This window comes from Ostrea edulis, chromosome 7 (genome assembly GCF_947568905.1).
Source record: "Ostrea edulis chromosome 7, xbOstEdul1.1, whole genome shotgun sequence".
Taxonomy (NCBI): domain Eukaryota; kingdom Metazoa; phylum Mollusca; class Bivalvia; order Ostreida; family Ostreidae; genus Ostrea; species Ostrea edulis.
Window position 1 is genome coordinate 73944404 of NC_079170.1, and position 24370 is coordinate 73968773.

Here is a 24370-nt window from a genome sequence, read left to right on the forward strand (position 1 = left end):
ATACAACTAAAATAAAGTGTATACTGTATATAGATTAAACTAGTAAATACAAATAAATTGTATACTGTATATAGATTAAACTAAATACAACTAAAATAAAGTGTATACTATATATAGATTAAACTAGTAAATACAACTAAAGTGTATACTGTATATAGATTAAACTAGTAAATACAACTAAAATAAAGTGTATACTATATATAGATTAAACTAGTAAATACAAATAAATTGTATACTGTATATAGATTAAACTAAATACAACTAAAATAAAGTGTATACTGTATATAGATTAAACTAGTAAATACAAATAAAGTGTATACTGTATATAGATTAAACTAGTAAATACAACTAAAATAAAGTGTATACTATATATAGATTAAACTAGTAAATACAAGTAAAGTGTATACTGTATATAGAAGTTGTAGGGGGCCGGGCTTATTTAGATTTTAATCGACATCTGGATAATATTTTATTTTCCTTTTCATTATACTTGATGATAAATGTAGGCTATTAAATAAAACAAATGTTTGATAAACCGGTCATAGTACCTTTGTCGTAGTGCGTTCGCTTCTAAACCACCAGGAGGTCATGAGTTCGAGCCCCGCTCGGGCCATAACCGCATCAAACCTAAGTCGTAAACATAGGTAGTGATTGCTCCATCGCCAAATGCCCGGCATTTAGAAGTGAGAATCAAGCTGTTATTCTATATGACCTTAAAAACGGAGGTCCCGTGCCGCGCCAGACGTTGGTACGTTAAAGAATCCTCACTGCTACGGGTGTAAGCGCTAAGCATAGGTCTAAACATATAACTGGTGACGTCATATTGAGAAAAAAATTCTCAACGGGACGTAAAACAAATAAACAACCATACATATTCTCACTTCAAATATTCAAGTCCTGGTCCTGATAGTTCTGGACCCCTAAAATGCGTAGTAACTACAGATTGCGTTACATTTGCTGCTCCACAGATCGCCATCACAAATTTCATAAAATCACTCCCATTTCTGCAAAATTACTAGGGCGATGGCATTCGCCTTGTCGCTTCTGTTCCAAAGCCCTAGATTTCATTTCTTTCTTGTATCTATGGGACCGTCCTCGGCAGCACAATATATCGGTTTTGAGTTTTAATACTGGAAATATCACAGTCTTCTTACGTTCAATCTTATTTTTGTCTATCATATGCTGTCTTTGTCATACATAATCTATAATCAACTCATAACATCTTGGGATCCCATTGGAAATAAGCAAGTTTTATAAATTGCTTTCATGGGTTATCCTAGGCAAAGATTGATTTAAAGTATATAATTTATATTGTCTGTGATAAGACCTGGTACTGTGGTAAGCATGTATTTTGATAATGATGTTGTTGGTGGCTATAGCAGTGATAATATCTGGAGTGCTATTGCGAATACTGTACATATGATAGCAATGTGCCCAACATTCATTTGTGATTCCTAATTGACATTATCAATGTATTTCACAATGTATTTCACTATGATTTGTAATCTGATGCGTCGCCTGAATAAACATAATGCTACAATGTAACAGTATCATCTTTACCAGGAGGAGTAGATATTCAAAATCACGTGACTACAGTGTGTTTGGAATGCAACAGTAACTCGAAACTCCGTTGTTGTAACACCCATGTAAATTATACTGGCATTGATACATATAGTTAGTTGACTGTTGAAAATAGGGTACCTGTAAAGTGCGAAACGAAATTGAAACGAAACTAAATCTACCGAAACGAAACGAAATCCACCTAAACGAAACGAAATCCACCGAAACGAAACGAACCCTACCGAAACGAAACGAAACAGATTTTATAACCGAACTCTTTTAATAATGATAATTAAAAACGGTTTCTTTGGTCACTGTGAACGTTACCACATATAAATAAAATTCGCCTCCCCTTCGATGTAGGCTTTCGCCTTGACTGATACAAAGTTCTAAAAGTTGGAAGGGGGTGATTAAGCAAAAAGTACGTATCCGAAGTTGATTAAATGCCATGTGTAATTAGTTTTGATCCATAAATTTCAGAACGGAGGGTTACAGTCTTATAAGTCAGAGGTTTGGGGAAACGCACTAAACGAGGGTGGGGTCGCCGGTGTTGGATCCACCTTTGGACATAATACATGTTTCAGTATGTATTGCTCTAAAGACAAATCTATGTATACATGTGAATATTGTGTATTTGTATGTAGTATATCAAACGGTGGATTCTAAGTATGTCGTCCCGTTCTCTTTGTAATTCCTGCTTCCCTTGTTCATAAGCCTTTTGATCTTACAAAATGCTGACCTCCTCCTGATATTATTGCATAATACATTTCCGTTTTCCGTCCCATTTTCAATTCTCCGTCTTATCAACATCCTAAATGTATCTTTAGTTATCTTTAGACTCACTACATATCAATAATAATTTTTAATAATACATGTATATATATCTTATCGAATTGTATTCATATAATGTGGTATACTATTTAATGTTTTTCCATTATTGAAAGTACTCGCACCTCAGCAGTTAGAGATAAAATAAGGGGTTAAGAGTTCATCCTGCTTTCAACTTTCTCAGACACCAGCTTCTTCAAACAATGTATCTATACCCAAAGGCGGATCCACCGCCGGCGACCCCACCCCTCGTTTAGTGTGTTTCCTCAGACCTCTGAAATTGTAACCCTCCGTTCTGAAATTTATGGATCCGAAACTAACTGGACATGGAATTTAATCAACTTCCGATATGTACTTTGTGCTGACTCCCCCTCCCCCTTTCCAACTTTTAAAACTTTGTATCAGTCAAGCCGAAATCCTATATCAAAGGGGAGGCGATTTTATTTATATGTGGTAACTTTCAAAGGTATCTAAGATACCATTTTTAATTATTATAATTAAAAGAGTTCGGTTATACAATCTGTTTCGTTTCGGCAGATTTCGTTTCGTTTCGGCAGATTTCGTTTCGCACTTTACAGGTACCCGTTGAAAATATATGTGATTACCCAATTATAATACATCGTGAACAATAAAATTGAAAAAAAAATGTGGTTATGCCCCTTTATCCATATGTTATGTGAACCCATCTTGATCCGGAAGGATATCCTTTTTATTAGGATATTCGTTTATTCTATTTAAAAAACCCAAAGAATTTCTTTAAAATCTATACAAACGAGAAACAACATTCATTATTAATACACGAACATGTCATATTAAACAATTTTACGTCGTTTTTATGAAATGTCATATTTCATGAATAATATAAGAATAGAGGTATATATGTAAATAAATTTTAACATGTGGAAGTTATAAGCTATCGTAAGCAATTGTTGAACTGTTTTCATTCATTATACGATATACGAAATAAGACGGACGGATGGAGAGACGGACGGACGGAGAGACGGACGGTGGGGACTACTTCAATATACCCGAACTTAACGTGTGATAGTATATTATAGGTGTAACGCGGTATTTTAATAATTAAATAGTTCTGTAACAGTCCCTTACTTTATTAATTTGAAATATGTATAACAGAACGGAATACACGACTTTTAGCTATCCAGAAATGCCTGAAAACGGTTCAAAATTCACTTCAGGTTCTAGTGATTTATATACTTACATTTTCCGGCCAGTAACACAAGAATTATGAAAAATATCAGTTTTTCTGCACAAAATGTCATCTTATCCGTTCGAATTTTAAAATGTTCTGCAACATTAGTCAATATAACCTGTTCCTTCTAGTTTAGCCAGTTCAGTAAGTGAATTTGTTGTCAGTGTTTGTAGTGCCCAGGTTTTGCAAAATGAATTCCCCTTTAATGGAATACATTAACGTAAGTTGAAAGACAAAATGCAAATTCTGAAAATTTAAACAATACCCGACTCAAGTGTTTTAAATCACACATTTAATACACGTTTACAACAAACTACAAGTAGAAACATTTCATATCGGATTTACATATCTGATTTAGGTTGACATATATTTTCTGTAATCGTTTTCGTATTTTAAAGATGCGCATCATGCATGACATCATATTATACTATACGCTTACATTATAATCATAGCAAACCAATCAGCAAGCTCCAATATTAAAATGTATGGAAGATAGCTAAACCCGTTAACGTTGTGCTTGTATGAAACCTTTGCTATTTCATTGGTTTGGACGACCATGGCGTCTGATCCTCCTCCTTCTGTCATTGTATTTGATACTTGTAAACGACCTAGACATGTGTTTATTTCCTAAATGTGTATTTCATAACACATAGATCTTTATATCAAGTAGAAAGTCAGTGATAATATTGCAGTGTATGTTACACTAAATGTGCATACTCTCCAATTTTCATGGTAGATTTCAATAGATCTCTTATCAATGTAATCTATGAATAAAATAAAACAGAGAACTATCAAATATACATACAAAAACTACGATTATGGAGATACAAATGAAAATAGTTTCATAAGAATGCCTTAGCCGGGTCTCTTTAAACACGTTCTTTCTTAATCGAGTAGAGTATTGACCACGTGACTGACTTACTAGTATACCACGTTCTATTTCCCCAGCAGTTTTTTTTGGGGGGGGATAAGTGCATATTTCTAAACTCTCCTTTAATGCACACTCGTAGCCGGGGGGGGGGGGGGGGGGGGGGTCGTACGAACCCCCCCCCCTTGAAAACTACTAAGCACTATTAAAGTCGGCATTTTGTTTGAATTGTGACTATTAAAGTCGGGATTTTTTTATGAAAATCATGAAAATTCATAGTAAAAAAGGCATGATTCCAAAATTCAAATTAAGTGCCAGGAAATTGCTAGATTGCAGGATTTTGCACCAAATACCCTAGACCCCCTGCCGTAGTGGCACCTCACGGTGCGAGGTGATAGACTCGCGTTGCGAGTCTATGTACCCCCCCCCCCTTGAAAAATCCTGCCTACAGGCCTGTAATGTTTTACACATGGTCTAACATAATGGGTAGTTTGATACGTCCTCTCTCCTGTATTTACAGTCGGTGATCTCGAAGTCAAAACTCACGGACACCATTGCTTTCTTTTCAACCATGTGTGAGGGCGTGCTCACTGCATACATTGTACAAATGATATCCTAGAGTTAATCTAGTCACATATCAACTATAAAAAATAAATCTATTCCTTTCATCTGGGATGAAATCGAATAGTTTATTTTACACAAATCGACGATTTTCAGATGATTCTGCCAAACTTCACACACACCTCGGATGTGATTGGTGTAGGGATATGTACCGATTTGTTACATTTCTTCGCTGGAAATACCAGTTTACTCTTTTTACTCCGCGTTTCCAACCTCCAACACCGATGTTTCATTTTATTGGGATATTTGAAATGGCACCGAACCCGATCTCTCTACATGGGTCATGAGTTGGAGTCCCGTTCGTGCTTGGAGCAATAAGATTTTTACATCAAATTAAAAGACTGTTTCAGATGGTAACAAAAACTCAATCAAAGTACTGAAAGTACTGATGAGTGCTGGACTTGGTTTGTAATGATGCTATCTGAATATTCAAGATCGCGCCGGTAAGTGAGAAAAATTCCCAGTTTACTTTCAGAAGGTCGGTGGTCTCTTCCCAGGTACATTGTATCTGGGTTCTCTCTTCCATCAATAAAAACTGGGCGTCACCAGATAACTGAAAAAATTGTTGAGTGTGGCGGAAAACATGAATCAATCAAATCTAGGTGTATAATCTCAATACATCTCACATGCCAAAGAAATATTAATTCGGATTAATCCCACTTGGATTTTTAAGTAATTTATGCTGTATTTTCAAAAATTGTTTTTACTTTTGAACTAAAGAAGTAAAGGTATTTTTCCTTTTCTCAAATAATTTCTTAATTAGGCCTTGCGCTTTCTTGTAATAACACAATTATATATGAAATATATGATTTTATAACGACTGTATTTGATAATGACTGTGTACCGTAAATGTATCCAATCCAGGGGTCATTTTTACCGTGGGCGGGGATTAAGAGAGGATTGTCACATCTACTATATATCATGACTATTTATATATATGCAATATCATGTAGCAATAGCAGTAGAAACCCATTATTTGAGGTATCATGACCTCTTGTTCCGTAGCGTAGAGTAACCGGTGAACTCGTGTTGTTCAATGAAAATACTAATTGAGCTATATACAGATATAGATACATGTTATTATATATTTATTCATTGGCAACTTTAAAAGTTGAAAATAAAATAACTAAGTTAAAAAACACATCAGAATTTTAGCAAAATATAAACGTGATAAGAATGCACACGAAAAGACAAAGAATAATTTTTAAAGCATTTACATATAATAAAAATATTTGGAGAAAAATATAAATAAACGGACGTACATAAGGTAAAACAAAAGAAACAAATTCATGAGTCTGAAATAAGGATTAAAAGTCTGTTGACTAGCTTTCAGAATACAATGCACGCTTATGTATGCCTTGGGTTTAGTATACACCAGGGTCTGTTCTTGTAACGGTTTGTTTTAAATTTTGGTAAATAACATTTTGAGGAGTTTCTTAGATTATATAGGTTTTCGCGAATGTCAGGAAGGAGGCAGTGTAGTCGATGGGATGGGTCTTCCATATCCTTGAAAAGTTTTAAACATATATTTTGCGTCTATCAGATAGGTTTTCAAGTCGGGTATATTCCAAGGCTTTTTGGTAAGAGTCTAATGGTCGTATGATCTTGAGAGCACGCTATTGAATGAATTCGATTTGATCTGATAGAGTAGATGTGAGGCCTGTGGAACACACTGGGCATGCATATTCACCAATCGGTCTTATATGGGACTTATAAACTCGAAGAAGATCACTCTCGCTATGAGGTTTTTGTTTTTGCCATACGTTTTTCCTATTGCTAATTATACATGTACTATACAACATTATTTTCTGTACTAATGATTAACACAATTATATCATGATTTTGTGATTACAGTACTATAAATGTGTCCAGTCTAGGGGACTCCTGGCACCCTTAGTGAGGATTGAAAAGTTTCTCCGTGGAGACGTTAACCCGACGAGTCAACCCGCAACTTTCTAATACAGACATGAAACTAAAAAATAGGCCTAGATCTATATAATTTTGAATGATTCCAAAACAATACTGTAATTCTCATTATTCTTTTCTCAATTTACTAAACCAAAGAAAAAAAAAAGATATCTCAATTTTTTAGTGATCTGGTAAGTTGTATAAAAATCAGATAATGTTGCCTCTCAATTAAAAGTTTGGGTCTAAATATGATTGCGTAGTATATTACAAATAACATTTCTGTACCAGAACACACTTTTAATGAAAGTTAAATGCACAGAGGTCATACGCATATTCAAAGTTTCCATTTTTTTATCAATGAAAAGGTGAAGACAACGAACAGGGATATTTCTCATAACTCCTATAAGGAATACAAAATCGAGAGTTGGGCAAGCACGAGCCCCTGGATAAAGCAGACGTGGGATTAATTACCTAGGAGGAGTAAGCATCCCCTGTTGACTGGTCACACCCTCCGTGAGCCCCATTATCTTGATCAGGTAAACGGAGTAATCTGTAGTTAGCAACAGTGAGCCAAAGACGGTCCAACAATTGATATGAAACACGTCAAACAACATTTGGCTCAAAGACAGGCTGTATATATACATGTAGCGGTCTTTAGTTGTCCATTTCATACCAATCAAAGGTAAGCTACTCTCCTCGCCAACTTGTTTACAAACTTCCAAACCACACCATCTGATGCGATCTGTATAACTTATGCTATGTGTTTCAAAACGTGTCACAAAATATTTGCTTGCCATCGCAGCACACGAATATTTTAGAAATAATTTTAAAATACGTACTTTAAGAAACTAATATGAAACTGCGTCGGTCTCTTGACAGAAACGCAAGTAGGCGCGAAGAAGCCCCTGCATGCATATTGTAGAACCCCATTTGTTTGGAATACTTCCTCAGCCGATAGGGGTACATGTAGGTAATATCTGGGGGGGGGGGGGGGGGTGTTCCAGCGTTTTTACATTTTTAAAGGTATCACACAGTTAATTATTTTCATTAGGCGTATACATTACTTTAGAGGTAAAAATGATTAAAATCCTGTTTGTAAAATTGATGGCAAAATAACGCAGTGGAAAATGTTTGAAGTTACCTGTCTCGTCTACCGACAAAAAGCAAACATTGGTAGTGATGCAGATGTAACGTTGCAAAATTTGCATAAAAGGAAACAGTTAACAAAAACAGTATATGATATATTGAAAAATGAGGTTTTTATTCAGCCATGCACCTCCCCATCGTGTACTCGACTGGAGCTGCATTTGCAGTTTTTCCCCTCCAAGCGTCAATGAAAGTTTTAAATTGATTGAAGGAGGATATTTCCCTTACATGGTTGGGTAAGGAGTTCCACAGTATGGCGGCTGCATAGCTGAATGACCTTTTACCATACCTAGTTGTTCATGGTCTTAGAAGTTCCAAGGTCTTTTGGTATCTGAAATTATATCTCGTGTTTCTTAGCTGGACCAATTCTTGTAGAAGCAATGGACTTTGCTTATCTATAATTTTAAAAATCTTCAAGGGCCATGGCTCTCATACGCCTGGTTTTCAGTGAAGGAAGATTTGATTTATCTAATAGTTGATTATATGTACTACTGTGGTCTTCATATATAAATCGTAGGGCTCGTTCTTGAATTTTGTCATTTTTTTTGGTACAATTTTGTTCACTACAAAAGTGCCAGACCAGAGGACAATAACTAAAGTTTGACATGATAAAGGAATGGTAGATAGTGAGTTTACCCAACCTACAAAGATGTTTCCCTATAAGCTTTATTACATTTAATTGACGAGCTGCCTTCTTACAAATATTTGAAAATTCAGATTGAAATCAAAAGTAACAACAAGCAGCGTCACTTCTTCCTCGCAGGCAAAAGTTGTACCATTTAAGTTAAATGTTGTGTTTTTATCATATGTCTTTCTACCGACGGAAATTGCTTGAAATTTTACTGGGTTCGCCTGCATTTTGTTTGCTGAAAACCAGTCCATGAGAATGCCACTTTCCCTTTGAAGTGTATTTATAACATTGTCTAAAACAAAATCAGAATGGGATAGAGTGTTGTCATCTGCATAATGGTACAAAGCTGAGTCTTTGACAAAATAAAAAATATCATTGATAAAAATATTAAACATTGCTAGTCCGAGTATAGAATCCTGCGGTTCTCCTTTGAAAATATCAAGAAAGGAACTTATATTTTGGCCAATTTTGACACACTGTTTCCTACAAGATAGGTAGCTATGTAGTAGATCTACGGCAGGTGGAGAGAGACCATAAGATTTTAGTTTAAGCAGAATGAGGTTTTGGGGGAAGACAGTCAAAAGCCTTAGATAAGTCCATAAGGATAGGAGCAGCATACTTATTTTCATCAAGTACTCTCTTCCAGTCCTCAGTAATTCTTAAAAGGTTGGACTGACACCCAACGCCTGGTCTAAAGGTTGCTAGAAAAGGATGAAAAATTTCATCAAAATAGACTGATAATTGACTGTTAATAACATTTTCAAATATCTTAGATATAGCTGGTAATACGCTAACCAGTCTAAAATTTCCCTTATCTAGTACACTGTTTTTCTTGTGTATGGGGACTACCTGGGTAATTTTCAAAGAGTCTGAAAAGACAGAAAAAATCAAGGACATATTTATAAGTTTTGTAAGTGGTTTGACAATGATAGGCTTTGCAAGATGCAATACCTTGGGGGAAATCCCACCCAAACCTGTAGCCTTTTTAATGCTTATCTTATTTATATGTTTGTTTACAAAAGTTTCAGCTATAGGTTTAAACTGGAATGATCTGTCTCCGAGTTGTGGAAAGTTGTCATTGATAACCTTCACACTTGGGTGGTTATTGTCAATATTTACATTTGTGTTTCCAATGTTTTTGACCACATTTACAAAAAAGTCATTAAATGTTTCCGCGACTTTAGACTGATCAGTAACCAAGACGTTTTTTTTTCTGACAAGATTATATTTTTCTGAAAACAACTGCCTTTGTTCGTTAAGAAAGGTTTAATAGTTGACCAATAGTCCTTAGATTTAGAGTCCCCTGTGCATCTTTCGAGAAAGTAAGCTTTTACTGATTGTTTCGTAAACTTGGTAACAATTGCGTTGGGCTTTATAGGCTTCCCTGTTATTATTAGAACTACACCTTTGATACTTATCATGCAGCATTGTTTCTTGTAAATCGCTTTACGTAGTGTTTTATTTATGTAAGGAACTTGGTTTGGAAGTATTTTTCTTCTTTTCATTGGAGCATGTTTGTCAATGAGAGCTACAAAATTGTTTGTAAAATCAGAGAAAGCTATGTTTATATCTCTGTGGTTCTCGTATCTAGATCATGTATAAAAGATTCTTCATCAAAATTTCTGAAACTACGACGACTCTAAGACTTTCATCTGTACTCTGGCTCTTTCAAATTGCATTTAAACTGAATGGCTATAAAATTATGTACATCACTTAGCCCACAACTAAAATTACATAACTTGTGTAATTTAGTATCATCTTTGGTTAGACATACATCTAGCAGACTTGGTTTAGATGTTCTTGTAAAACAAGTTGGGCTTTTAACTAAATTGCTAAAATCCACAAAATATACAAAACCTTTGTATACAGTTGATTATTATTATTATTTTTTTTTTTACAAATTACACAAAATTTCCTAATCAGGGGTACATAAATTATGAAAAAAAGGGGAAATGAGGAAAATTGCGCAAGAAAAAAATATATGGACCTTCAATTGACTATGTTCATGAGTCATATTGATTGGACAATTACCGGTGTGATACCTTTTGCGGAAATACGATCACGTGTCCAATGCTTTACTCGACATGGCATAGTATATGTACAGCTTCCTCCGGATATATTGAAATTAAGGGCGCCGATGTTTTTCTTTCAACGTTCAAAATAAGCTATATCGGAAATGTCAACCACATCAGAAGCTTCGTTTTGTATCTCGAGCCCGATTACGAAAGCAGAAATATGAATTTATTACATTCCGGTCATGTGACCAATGCTTTTATTCTACATGATGTATTACAACGTACAAAATATATTCTTTATCACATGTTAATGACGTCGATAGGATTGATGTATTCTTCATCACATGTTAATGACGTCGATAGTATTGATGTATTATTTATCACATGTTAATGACGTTGATAGTATTGATGTATTCTTTATCACATGTTAATGACGTGGATAGTGTTGATGTATTATGCATCTGGTGCATCAAAATTGGTACCGTATAAGTTTTACATGTTAATGACGTCGATAGTGTTGATGTATTCTTTATCACGTGTTAATGACGTCGATAGTGTTGATACAATTTACATGAAAATGGTTTTCTTTGTTAATAGTGCATTAAAAGTAAAGTCTAGTCCTCTTCATTATATACGCAAGTACATTATAGGTTGCGTGCTTCGTGTTAGAGTGTATAGGTATTCATCGCTAGGTAATGTGTATCTAGCAAATCGACATAAAAGATATGTATTTGGCGGAAAACCTATTCCTTCAGAATTATCAGCAACACTCTATACATATTCTGACCCATTTAGACCTTTATATAAATTGCACACACTAACTTTAATTGCATTAACCATGTGTAATTTCTTAAGTTTCAGCATCAGCTTGAAAACTGTAGGTTTCCGAGCTTCTACGGCATATATTTAATTGCCAAATTAAATGTGTTGTTGATCTTATGTGACCACGCGTGGGATTGTGTGATGTACTGCAATGGCAATTCAAGATGACAAACAAAATAATTCACACTCAATTTATCGGTATGTAAACGGGGTCAGTAGATATTTATGCATGTTTTTCATCTGCAGCAAGGACGATTGGTGTTAATTGTGGCTGTAAAGAGTATGCACGTTGCCCTAGAATTCTCTGATTTGTTTTGCACTACATCTACGGTACTGTACACAATTCGTGCTTAATTGCAAAGACTAGCTCTTATCACTTACGCTTCTTAAATATGCTGTTTGTTTGAAATTCCTTTAATTGCATGGAAAATCATCGGCTTTCTTTTTCTGATGTCTGGCTGCTCAGAATATCCCTTGTAACTTACGTTTCTTAAATATACTGTTTGCTTAAAATTCCTTTATGATATGCATTGGAATCCACTGGGGTTGATAATCGAATATCTGCCTGGTCATCAAGTGAATGGAGTATATGGTATGTTGGAAGCTTTAATGTTCGAACATGTATTAAAAAACTCTCAAAGTATTAAATAAGGTCATTTTGGTGATACAAAAAAGTTCCATAAATTCGGTACTGCCAAATTTCTAGTTCATGATGTCTAAATTACAAAGTTAAAAGTTATCTTGACAACTAGGTACATTGAATACCAGATCGACATAGCTGAAGATGTGTTCGGTGTTATACTTGTGGACTGGGAACTCACGAATCTAGACTGTCCACAGCTTTGATTTTTCTGTATCATACTATGCTTCATTTATGAATCTACCCGTAGACGGTACATAAGATTACAATGACATTGACATTTTTGATCCATGCAGACACACTACCAGCGTTAAGTGAAGTACCAGTTGTATATCTTAGCTAATGTATGGTGCTTAGGGCTGTAACAATGGGAGTTCGTTATCGTACAATACCTACCGAAGTGCATCCCATTTTTAGGATGATATCTGAAGGGTCAGTGACTTTCACTTCTAATGGTGTATGCTAATGACGGAACTATCACTATGTATCCTAAATGTCCTATTCAGAACCATGGCATACCAGTATCTCAACTTTTATATACCACTGTAACCAGATCATGTTGAGTTCCCGGGTTTTAAAATCAAAATGTCATGCCATGTAATTAAAATACATTTCAATATCTACTGTAGAATCATTTAAATTCGTGGGGGCCAATTTTCTCCGATTGCTGAATTTGTACAGGTTCGTGGGGACGTAATTTCGTGGACGTATATTTGTAAGAAAGATAACTCTGGAATGTCTTTATTCGTTGTGGATGTAAATTCGTGGGTGACGGGTACCCACGAATTCTACGAAAAATGAGCTACCACGAATTCTAATGATTCCACAGTATAGGTTTCCTTGTGTTGCAATTTGTGAAGCAATGTTTTTTATTGTTAAATACCCCATAAACCAAGCAGAAGTCATATTGCTTATAGGGAGATATGTCATTAAACCACATTACGTATATGATCAACGTGTCGTACATGAAAATATCATTTGGATTGTGAATTGTGAATGGCCAGAACGTTCTTGGAATTATGAATTCTGTATTCAATCAAGGGTCTGTCGGAAAGTGGCAAGTCCCGCTGTCTTTTCGCAAAATAGTTAGAGACTTTTCCATAATTGTGAACAAGTTTTGAAGAGGGAAAAATAACTTTCCAAATTAGCTTACACAAAAATCAAATCAGAAGAAACATTTCGTTGAATTAACACGGAGAAATTACATCGAATTTTAAGGGTGGAGTTAGGTGTGGTCTACCACCCTAAAAAACTAACACCATCCGTGTAATGTTTGACTCATTAGCTATATATGCAGGAATATCAATAGTGATGTGTTGTTGACTAGGTCCAACCTTATGAAGAACTTGGTTGATGAATTGATGAAGTTTCGTAAAAATGAAGTTACTATGATGAGTAATATTGTATAAATGTTTTATTGTTTTTTTTAAAAAGTCTATGAACCATATAGGAATTTGTTAAGTTTTTTTGTGTCATGCATATGAGTATCATAGGGACTACGAAAACCTGCAAAGGTTGTAGAGGATTTCTATGGAGCTGATGTTCCACAGTATGTTGAGGGAGACCTTTACTTAACTTCTCTACACTCTGTAACTGCTGTTGTAGACTTGATGAAACGAACTCAAACAGTTCTAGGTCACAGCAAACTCTGCCTGCACGAATTTGTTTCTAAAAATCAAGAGTTCGTGATGGTCTTTGAAAAGTGAACTCAGCAGTGTTTTGCAACATTTGAAATTATCAAAACCCTGTTTACCAACCCGACGAAATCTAGGACTAAATTGGGAATTAAAGCCAAAGATATTCGTGGTGGTAAACGTTACACAAGAAAGGGTGTGTTTTCAACAAGCAACAGTGTCTTTGACTCTTTAGGATTTCTTACCCAGTTATCATTCAGGACAAGTTACTTATGAGAAGCCTTCTACGAACTGTTAACTGGGATAACCTTTTATCACATTCAGTACCTACAGTCAGAAAATTGGAGTATCTCTCTCTCTCAGTCACATGAAGCCATCGCATCTACAAAGAATATGCTTAATTCAGACGTGGAACGAAGTCACTTTAAATAGTATGCATGTTTTTGTGATGCCACAAAAAATGTTATTTCAGCAATTGCCTACGTCGAGAACCAGAGACATTTAGGTTACATTCTTGGAAAATTTAAACTAGCACCCGTACATTGTCCAACTATACTGCGATTGGAATTTTGTGGAGCAATACTTACCTGCAAACACCAGAACAATGATTTTACATCCCACAAGCTGTTGGTAATGAAGACCGTTACCTGAACATCTAGAGCAAATATAGAATGATTGTGTATATGAAATTATTTACCCAGATTCAGACATGAAATTGGCTTCAGCATTGGTAAGCATAGTGAAAGTGGTAGCTTGATTTCGTCATTCGTTGCAATACTTTCAACACAGAAATATTGAAAGGTGTTCAGGATGGCATGACTAGGGTCATTCAAAGATGTAAAAAAAAAAAAAAAAAAAAAAAAAAAAACCATTAAAAGTATTGAAAAAGAAACATTTGATATGGAAATTCGGTATCCATTATTAGAAGGGAAATCTATTGCCTAAACAGTACAATTGAGTGGGTCGAACTCGCTGTAGGTTTCCATGGTTTACTTTCTGTTGGAGGTAGACTGAATCTTTTGAAATAACCAGTATGAACGAAATCTAATTTTCGTTCCAGGATCTTACAAGCCTGCTACACTGCACTGTACTTGAGGTTTTGAAACATCAAGGTCGGCAGCTTATGAAGGATGAAATAAATCGGCAGGATTTTGGATTACAGATCTTTATGTCTCATATCAGCGGTGATTCACTTTTATGTGTAATCTGCCAAAATTGAGAGAAAGGTTTGGAAGATGACGGATCTTTCAGCAGATATACTTGAATACTAATATTAGTGTTCATGTTTTCGTTCTTCTAACCGCTGGGCAGTTTTGTTTACGTGTCTTGTCGTGTGAGCAATATGTGTAAAGACAGTGCATGCATTGAGTTCTCCAGTATTTATCAATGCATTGCGACGATTTAACAGCATCAGAATAATTTGAAAGTCACAATTACGACTTTAAAAACATCAAGAAAATCGTAATAACGAGATCAGAAGTCGTTAGTTGTTTACTAGTGAACAACTGTAATGAGGAGTTAAAAATGTCTTTGCTTACGAGTTAAAAAGTCCTGGTTAGGGGATAAAATGTCGCAATTATGAAAAATGAAAGTCGTAATAACAGAATAAATAGTCATAATAACGAGATAAACTAGTTGTGATTTCGACTTGTGTAAGGTGTAATATTTTAATGTCTTTTCATCTCTTTATCGCGACGTTCCTAGTCTGTCGCGTTATGTCCACTTTCGTAATCACGACTTTTCACCTGTTATTACGATTTTCTGAAGTCAAAATTGCGGCTTTTTGCTCTCGTTATTTTGACTTTCAAAGGTTTTGGATACACCTTTGTGTCTCGTTATTACGACTCCGCAGTCATAAAGATTATCGACTGTTAACTTGTTCCTGTGACGTATTACCTCGAAATTTGGCTTTTAAAATATTATTTCACTCTCTTATTTTAAGAAGGCTTTCACAAATATGCAATATTACATTGAATGTTTGCAATTTGACTTGATTGCCACTACGGCATTGGATATACCTATAGCAGGGTTAAACAGTCACCATAAAACAAAATTATTATTGAAAGCGATAAACGTGGTCCTCACCATGCGAACAATTTGATGGCAGATGATTGTGGAATCGAGGTTACGTGCGGATATTTGTGTGAAAGAAGTCAACGAAAACAACATTAATGCTTGTTTTTCTACTTGTCTCTGAAAGTCAACAGTAGCAAATTAGCATGTAACCGGAGTCAATTGATTGACGCATCATTATCCTACATTTTCTCTCTATATAAAGAGCAGACTAACCAATGACATAAGTATACTAGTCTGGAATCCACGAAAGTAAGAACAACAACAATGCAGACACAAGAGCCTATGTTAATCTCCAGATCTTGCCTTGACAAAAGCATCGCCGTCATATCTGACAATTTGATCAGGAGTCCGCGGAACAACAGTGGTGCAAAGTCTCCGTGCCTAATTTTAAACCAAGTTCAAAAGCAAATCGCTGCTACCGTATCGCAGTGCAGCAATATCAAAGAGAATGCTAAATTAACAGACCAGGAGACGGGTGAAGAGAAACTCGGTGCTTGGAAAACTAGTGACACCCTTGGACAACAGGAACAGCAAGACCAGGAATACATTCGCCAGAAGAAAACTAGCGATGTGGATAATGGTGAACTGATAGAACTTCTCCAAGAAAACCGACAACAGACGACAGCCTTGATGTCTAAGCGCCAATGCAAACGTAACAAATCCATCGATGTCGCCTGTCTCTCCCACGATTCAAACTCCGTGTACAAGACAAAGGGACATTTCCTTCTGTTCTATCAGCAAAATGCTGCTCGGGATTTGTCTGCAATGCAGTAAAACTTGTTTGCTGTGATGAAGGACATCACTATACAGTACGTCATTTTACTGTCGCCATATATGAACGTGATGCGTTTTACTGGCGTCATTTTACTGTCCTCCAGATTGTGAAGAAACAATACTCCAAAACTGCTTATGAGTGTAATGGTTCTCAATATAAACAGGTTGTGTTTGTTTGTATCTTTGTTTGTTTAGGGTTTTTCTTGGCATTACATTTTACAGAAATTGATGCGACAGGATATATGGTATGCCCGTGTGGACATTTAACATTTTCATTTACACTGTTGATTGACTGTTATTTCACATTTCCATTATTAAAATGAATTCTCTATAAGAATTTTCTTTAGTTATATTTTGTATCAGTATTAGGAATGTATACAATGGAGTTCATGACATGCGTGGATATGTGAACATACATGCACAGGAAGTCTGCTACCCAAGAGTCATTGCGGGATATATCTATACACTATAAAACTCAAACTTACAAAACTAGAAGATTCCAAATTACTTTCAAATCAGTAATTAATGATGATGCATGCATTCCGTATAATATAGTAATCAATCTTCAGAAGACAAAGTTAAGTGACTCTATAGTAAACCTTTAAGCTTCTCAGTCATGACCCATTTTCAGTTGCAATAATAACAAAGACCAAATATGCTCGATAATGATAACGTTGATAATTGTCCGTGATGCGTTTCACATATTCACGGACTCAAAAGTTGTTCATAGAGTACTGGAACAATCATCCTTTTCCGCTCATTAAGTAACAGCTTAAATAGTTTGCTATATACATATATATATATATATATATATATATATATATATATATATATATATAGCGTGGATATTAGTTTTAAAAACTCTTACTTGTCACGCGAGCCCCAGCCATTGATGTCTGCTTGATACACTGTGTTTACAATTATTTCTTTTTCTATGATGGCGTTTTTACCTTTGTTGTGTTCCTGGATCATATTAGCCACGGCAGTGACACAGTCCCCTTTAACGGATGGAAATTCTCAAGTTCAACAAAAGAACGTCCTCTGTTCAAATGAGTTTTCTGCACAAGAAATCAACGCTCTGAAACAACAACTGAATCAAGAAACTGCGATCAGATTGTCGCTTTTAAAGCAGGTGTATTCATTGGTTAATGATGTGCTCATGATGAAGAAAGAAATGGCTGTCATGGAAGCAAAAGTACAAGATCTTGGAAAGAATGTTGGTCATCTCCAGTTTGAGAATCAAAGACTTCGGAGTGAAATGGAGGACTACATCATGAAATCAAATGTTAGTGATGATATTCAGAGAGATCTATTAGATTTGACGGTAGCTGTTGGTGATCTTCGTAATTCTACCAAGAGCCAAGGTTTGTATATTAATTTAATATCTTATTACTTACAAAACATCCCTATCCTGACTATTGCAATTACAATTATAAGAAATTTTATCGTATTTATATAATTATACGTTTCAAAGTTACCAAAAAAAAAAAAAAATCATTATTTGTACGTACATCATAGGCTAGAATTCTTTATTGGACCTAGCTTACACGAATATATGAGAATAATGAATAAGGTATTTTCATATTTAAATTCTGTTACCTGGTAATTTTACAGGCAGAGGGGCTGTTGTATTCAATGCCTACATTAGCAAAACGTTGTCCTTTGAAAGAAACACCCCGATCAATATTGTGTATGACACAGTGTTATATAACACCAATGACGTGTACAGCCCCCTAACTGGCCTCTTCACAGCGCCCTCTGATGGACTCTATGTTTTCTCGTGGACAAGTCTGGTAGCAAGGTACAAGATATTCGATACAGAACTCAATGTCAATGGAAAAAGAAAGGGTCTAGGAAATTGCAACAATGAAGGGAGCCCTGGTTTCGAAAATTGTGCAAATACTGTTCCTGTAATCCTTAAGACTGGGGACAAAGTCAATATACAAACGACCACGGCAAACTTTATTCATGGACACCAGTGGTCCTCTTTTAAAGGCTGGAGAGTTGGGTAAATTGATGCCTAAGGCAGCTCCTTTACATGTTTTAATCATACATGGCGTATTGTGGATTTTCTTATTGTTATGCTTGCCTTAGTATTTAGTTTTATGCACTCACCAGCTTATTTTGCATCGCTTGATAATTTTCTTTTTTTCCGGAATTTAAAAGATGTGCATACTGTCAAAAATTTCATTGGATAATAAATCTATTAAATTAAAAAATAATTCGATTGTTTTTAGTAATCATCACAATAAACTGGAAATATATTAAGTATTTTGGTGTATATCTTAAAACGTAGGAACACTGTCTTCTCGATCCATTTGTTTGTGTTTTTGAGTCGGCTCCTTGCTCTCACTGGCATCTTTTAAAAGCGGATTTTCAGCGGTTCACAAACTTTTCTGTTTATTCTTACACCGACAGCAAATAAATCCCGCGCATAAAGATCTTAAAAACATTGATTTTCTTTTTTGAACAGCTTCATTAAGTTTCGAAGACATATCGTATGTTGACATTCTATATAACAATGTGATTTAAATGAGCCCCCTCAATACGTTTAAAGAGACTATTATATAGTGTGCATGGATACATAATGTGAGCAAAGTTTAAGTGCCACAGGTGCTTTACTAACATGTGACGTTTGTATAAATACATGTATATCAACTACGAAAAATAGATTCCACTTTCTTCATGAAACAAGTGTTTGTGTAAGTAAATATTTTATAGTAAAGAAAGTAAATATCTCGCTTTCCTAGGTTGAAAAAGCATGGTACATATTTTAAAATGGTATGGATCTATTACGACCGATTCATACTCTCCGTCAAGGCCTCATAGACAGTGTGTAAAGGCCTGAATCATGTGACTATTTCTGCGGGAATATACTGGGGGTGAGACAAAGAACGCACGTCCAATTTATTGTGTTTTCGCATTCATATTATTCTACCGTCATATGATTACTCACATTTACCGTATTTTGCCGAATATATTTTTATTATATTTATACACATCCCCTTTTGGGGCATGTAAATTGAGGAAATGTCACAGTTCGTTTGTAAAATCGATTTTAGCTTCACGAGAACTCCTTGTGGAAATAATGCATGTTCTCAACAAAGCATGCCCAAAAATTTGAATACAGTGCAACAAATTTGTTTTTGTTTTTAAAAAAGAAAACGGTAATTTTGTCCGTATACGTAGCGGTAATCTTTACTGAGTATTTTCGGGGAAATAATGTTGATTTCAGCACAAAACAATATTTTGTAGCAATAAAGTTTTAACAGACTCGATATTTTCTTTGTTGAAACTTCATAAATAGCCAATGGTATTAAAAATAATCAAAACACCACCAAAGCTGCGAAAAATGACGTATACCGAGGTGCGATATAATGATCCCCTTGGTAAATATAAACGTAATCATAATCAAAGCCAGTAATTAATTTAATTGGTACTAAATGAAGAATTCAAACATAATCTCCGAAATTTCGTCGCATATAGATAGGTAATTACAACAATCGTTTCATTGCTTATTACTGCAAAGGAAAAGTTAAAACTTAAAAGTAATCGCATTGTACCAGACCCATAAATATCGTGCAGCATGCAGAATAGCCACAAAGAAAAAATCTGACGAGATCAAGGGACAAATCACGTGAACACAACGCATGTGCTAGTCACGGTATCATAATATCATGACAGTTTTAAAAATTGTACGATGGTGAATATGATTTGGCTGTTTCATAATAATTACTTACAGGATGTACTTAGTGTAAGCATAGAATTTTCTACAGTTTAGATAAACAACGCGAAAAGACTGCAACGGACTATTTAACAAAGCGAGCCACAAACCTTTAGTAGTAAATAGTGTGTGTCCCTTCTCATAAAAAAAGAATAAAAATGTGCGTATTATATTCGGTTACATACGGGTGTAAATTAATAAGTATAATCATATGCTTTATTTTGATATGTATTTTTTCCTTTAAGGATAAAAGTATGGAAGCCCATTAATGTCATTGTAATATTCAATATTTTACGTTTTTCCGAAGAAGGGAAATCCATTTCAGTCATATTTCTGAATTCATGTGACTATATTTGAGATTCTGTGAGCAATTACTTATGCCCCTTTTCAATGAAGAAGGGAGTGATGGTATTGCTTTGCATTTGTCGGTCGGTAGACCACATGTCCGCTCAATATCTCGAGAACCATTCACTAATCGTTATGATATTTCATATGTTGCTTGGTTTTGAGTAGAAGAGAACCCCTATTGATTTTCAGGTCAAAAGGTCAAGGGTCAATCCACCCTAGACAAATGAATACACTTTCTACTCAATATCCTGAAGACCCTTTCCTTGACAGACATCAAACTTGGTACACTGATGCAACCTAAGGAGTAGATGACCCCTTGTGATTGTAAAGTCACATGTCAAAGGTCAAACTGGACATAGGAATATACTGTCCGCTCAATATCTTGAGAACCTTTTGCTTGACATGCATCAAACTTAGCAGACTAGTACACCCTAAGGAGCAGATTATCCCTATTGATTTTGAGGTCACGTGGTTAAAGTTCAAGGATCAAACTAGGCATAGGAATATACTGTCCACTCAGTAACTTGAGAACCGTTTGTCTAACAGACATCAAACTTGGTACACTGGTACATCGTAGGGGATAAATGGCCCCTATTAATTTTGGGTTGACACGGTCAAAGGTCAAACCGGTCGCAATAATACATGTATATTGTCTTCTATACTTCAAGAATCAATTGCTTGATTTACACCAAACTTGGTACACTGGTACCTCCTATGGAGAAGATTAACCTCATTTATTTTTAGGTCAAATGCCAAGTGTCAGTCCAATCGGGACATAGGAAGATACTGTCCGTTTAATATCTTGAATTGGTTTGGTACTATCATCTGTTAAATGGTGGAAGTGTATAGCCCTTTTCAACATTGAACCACGTGGGAATATATGTGACAAACATTTCTTGTTTGTTTTGATAGTAACATTTTACGACTAGTTGCTGAATAAATTCTAAAATTTTACATTGAGAGTCAGTACAGTAAAAACAGCGACGTTTCTTACAGATACATGTATCTGCATAGTCATTGTAACATTGACTAAAGTTTGAGCTGAAGGTATTGATTTACTCAACTTTTTTGTTGGAAAGTGTCTTTTTACAATCACTGTGGTGCTTAATTAAGAGTTTTCGGTTGTGATATAAAGTACTATATGACTACGTAATGATTTTCCTCCAATTCTTAGCATTGGTATATCATGTATTGTTTAGCACAATTATGAATTAACATTGACTCTTTACATCCATGTTGGATATGTAATTTGAAATTTGGCAGTGGACATGACTTAGTCGACTTTACAAAGGCATGATGCACTAAATTATAACTCCTGCTAAAAGATGCGTGCACACACTACTATCTTGCTCCTTGAAGATTACCTACTCCAGTTGGCAATGAAGTGCAAGTCGACTCTCAGGCCCTTCAGGTCTTTGATTTTAATGTTCGTCTTATTCGAGAATATTCATTCATGTACATGTATATAGACGTCACCTACTGTATGTAAAGTACCACGAATGTTGGCCCAAGGCGTTCACGGTCGTACGTGCATCATAGTAGTGAGGGTCCTGTATCATGCTAACACTTACCATGACAAAGTACTTTTAAAGATCATATATGAATTTCATTTGGAATGTGGAACACTTAGCGAGGAAATAGTCATTACCAATGCTGTTCTCTTTAATTCATGTACTTATTGCCTTTCCTGGAGTATATTACAGTTACCCTGGTTTCGTTTAGAGCTTATATAAAATACAATCCGCAGTGTCTCCGATGAGACTACTTTCTTTACGACTAATGACACTGGAGCCAACTAGAGTTTGTACCGGTTCAGCTGTAGCGACCAATATCTACTACAGAAAACTTCCATAGCGCCCATTGGTATCTGTACATGTATATAATGCAACTTCGAATTCAGCGACAGATAAATATTTCTGCTTTCATCAGAAAAAAAAGCGTATTTGGTTTGTTAAGAACAAGGACTTACGCCTTCATTAAGTTCAATCTTTCGACTTCCTTATTGGTTGTAGAAGTAGAATGTGGAATACCGCGGACGTTCTTAAGGGGGTTACATATATGAGCTTAAGGAGGTATGCTACACCAGATAAATTTGATGTAGATAAAAAGTGGAGGATATGTACAGCAGTATTTTGAAGTTGAACATTTTCAAATTTACTTTATTTTGTCAAAAAATACAGTTTTAGTAGGTGATCTGGAAAAAATTAAAACCTCTGCTGGACTCGAACCTGCTACCTACAGTTCTGCAGTCGGTATTCTAACCTACTGAGCTACTCGGCTATGTATTTCAATGGAAAAGTTAAAGTCAAATATTGCTGATATCAATTTTTTCATCCCTGTTTTTAAAGGAAGTCAACCATTATGACGATGTAGAGTACTACCTTAACACTTTGGTTGGGAAATATTATAGGCTATATGTAATTCATGTCGTAAAGCAGCAAAAAGTATCTTTCAAAGTGCATCACATACCCCTGCACTTCAATGCCTGGGTTCACTGCTACAATAATTGTTCTAGGGTATCATGAGAGACAGTCAGTTCTGTCCCAAGCAAAGTAAAAAATCAGTAGCAATTTTTATTTCCAGAACATGCAAATTTTAAAATCCACGATTTGGATGTTACACCAAATCCACGTCAGGACCGGATCGAGATAAAAAAAAAAAAATCAAAGGCGACTCGATCAAACATGGTATTCTTTTTGCCAAAGGAAATGGGATTGCAGACCTACAAATGGCACAAAATGATCTTCTATGTTAAAAATGTTCAATGAGGGAGATAAAGAGTGAGTTGCTCCACTTTTAAAACTAATTTGATGTCCCGAATAAATGGAGGAGGGGTACACTACCCAGACCCCCTCCTTCTGGATTTTACTTGCGCAATACCATGAATACAGTGTAAATGTAAGAAAAAATAAAAACAAAACAAAAAAAACACGAACACCCCCCCCCCCCAAAAAAAAACCCAGGAAAAACAAGCGCCTGTCACATGACAAAATTGTGACGTCTAACCCTATAAGTGATATGCAAAAATAATCAAGTACGAAATAATCATCAACATGAATACAATAATATTACTCTAAATTTAGACTTCTTGTTTGCTCAAAAATGATTCATACGATTCTTGGTAAGAACCTACATGTAATTTACAGCGATTTTCGGACGGGGTAGTGTCTCAAATTATCCCTAGTGCCTGTATTATGTATAGCTGACGCACTTTACAAAGTATTTTCTTTAGTTAGATAAAGGGGTGACTTTATTGTAAGTTTGGGAAGGAAAGGCTTATTCACGTCTCATCCCTTTCTTACCCAAGATCATTCAGCTTATCAACAGTGACAGGAATTAACTGACAAATTCACCATTATACATTTAATTCAAAACAATGCATTTCTCGTGTCCCCTGCACTCTGTGAAATGTCCTGGGGGCTAACATACATTTTCTACCCTAATCCGATGATGATCTCTGTGAGATAAGGTAGTTTCTATCTTTATGCAACTGATTCGAAATTGATAATTAATTCCCAGGTTTTTTAATGTCTTTTACACTGTCAGTTAATAATAAACAAGAAAA

The 24370-nt window shown here is 35.4% G+C and overlaps 1 protein-coding gene and 1 long non-coding RNA gene across 2 annotated transcripts; one reads left to right on the forward strand and one right to left on the reverse strand.

The window, feature by feature from the left end:
• Positions 1–8012: 8012 nt before the first annotated feature.
• Positions 8013–17838, reverse strand: LOC130048494 (uncharacterized). The gene is made up of 3 exons (XR_008797287.1): positions 17602–17838; positions 9392–9473; positions 8013–8472 (listed from the first exon to the last, which is right to left on the reverse strand). It is a non-coding gene; the product is annotated as an uncharacterized LOC130048494 (long non-coding RNA).
• LOC125653625 (uncharacterized) lies at positions 17199–19001 on the forward strand. The gene is made up of 2 exons (XM_048883198.2): positions 17199–18097; positions 18348–19001. Exons 1-2 carry the CDS (start codon positions 17668–17670, stop codon positions 18743–18745), a joined length of 828 nt encoding a protein of 275 aa, XP_048739155.1. The 5' UTR covers positions 17199–17667; the 3' UTR covers positions 18746–19001.
• Positions 19002–24370: the final 5369 nt, after the last annotated feature.

Excerpts from the sequence above, each read along its gene's own strand:
- LOC125653625 (XM_048883198.2), top strand. The coding sequence starts at position 17,668 with ATGATGGCGTTTTTACCTTTGTTGTGTTCCTGGATCATATTAGCCACG. Across the intron at positions 18,098-18,347 it reads TAATTCTACCAAGAGCCAAG|GCAGAGGGGCTGTTGTATTC; the intron begins GTTTGTATATTA and ends GTAATTTTACAG.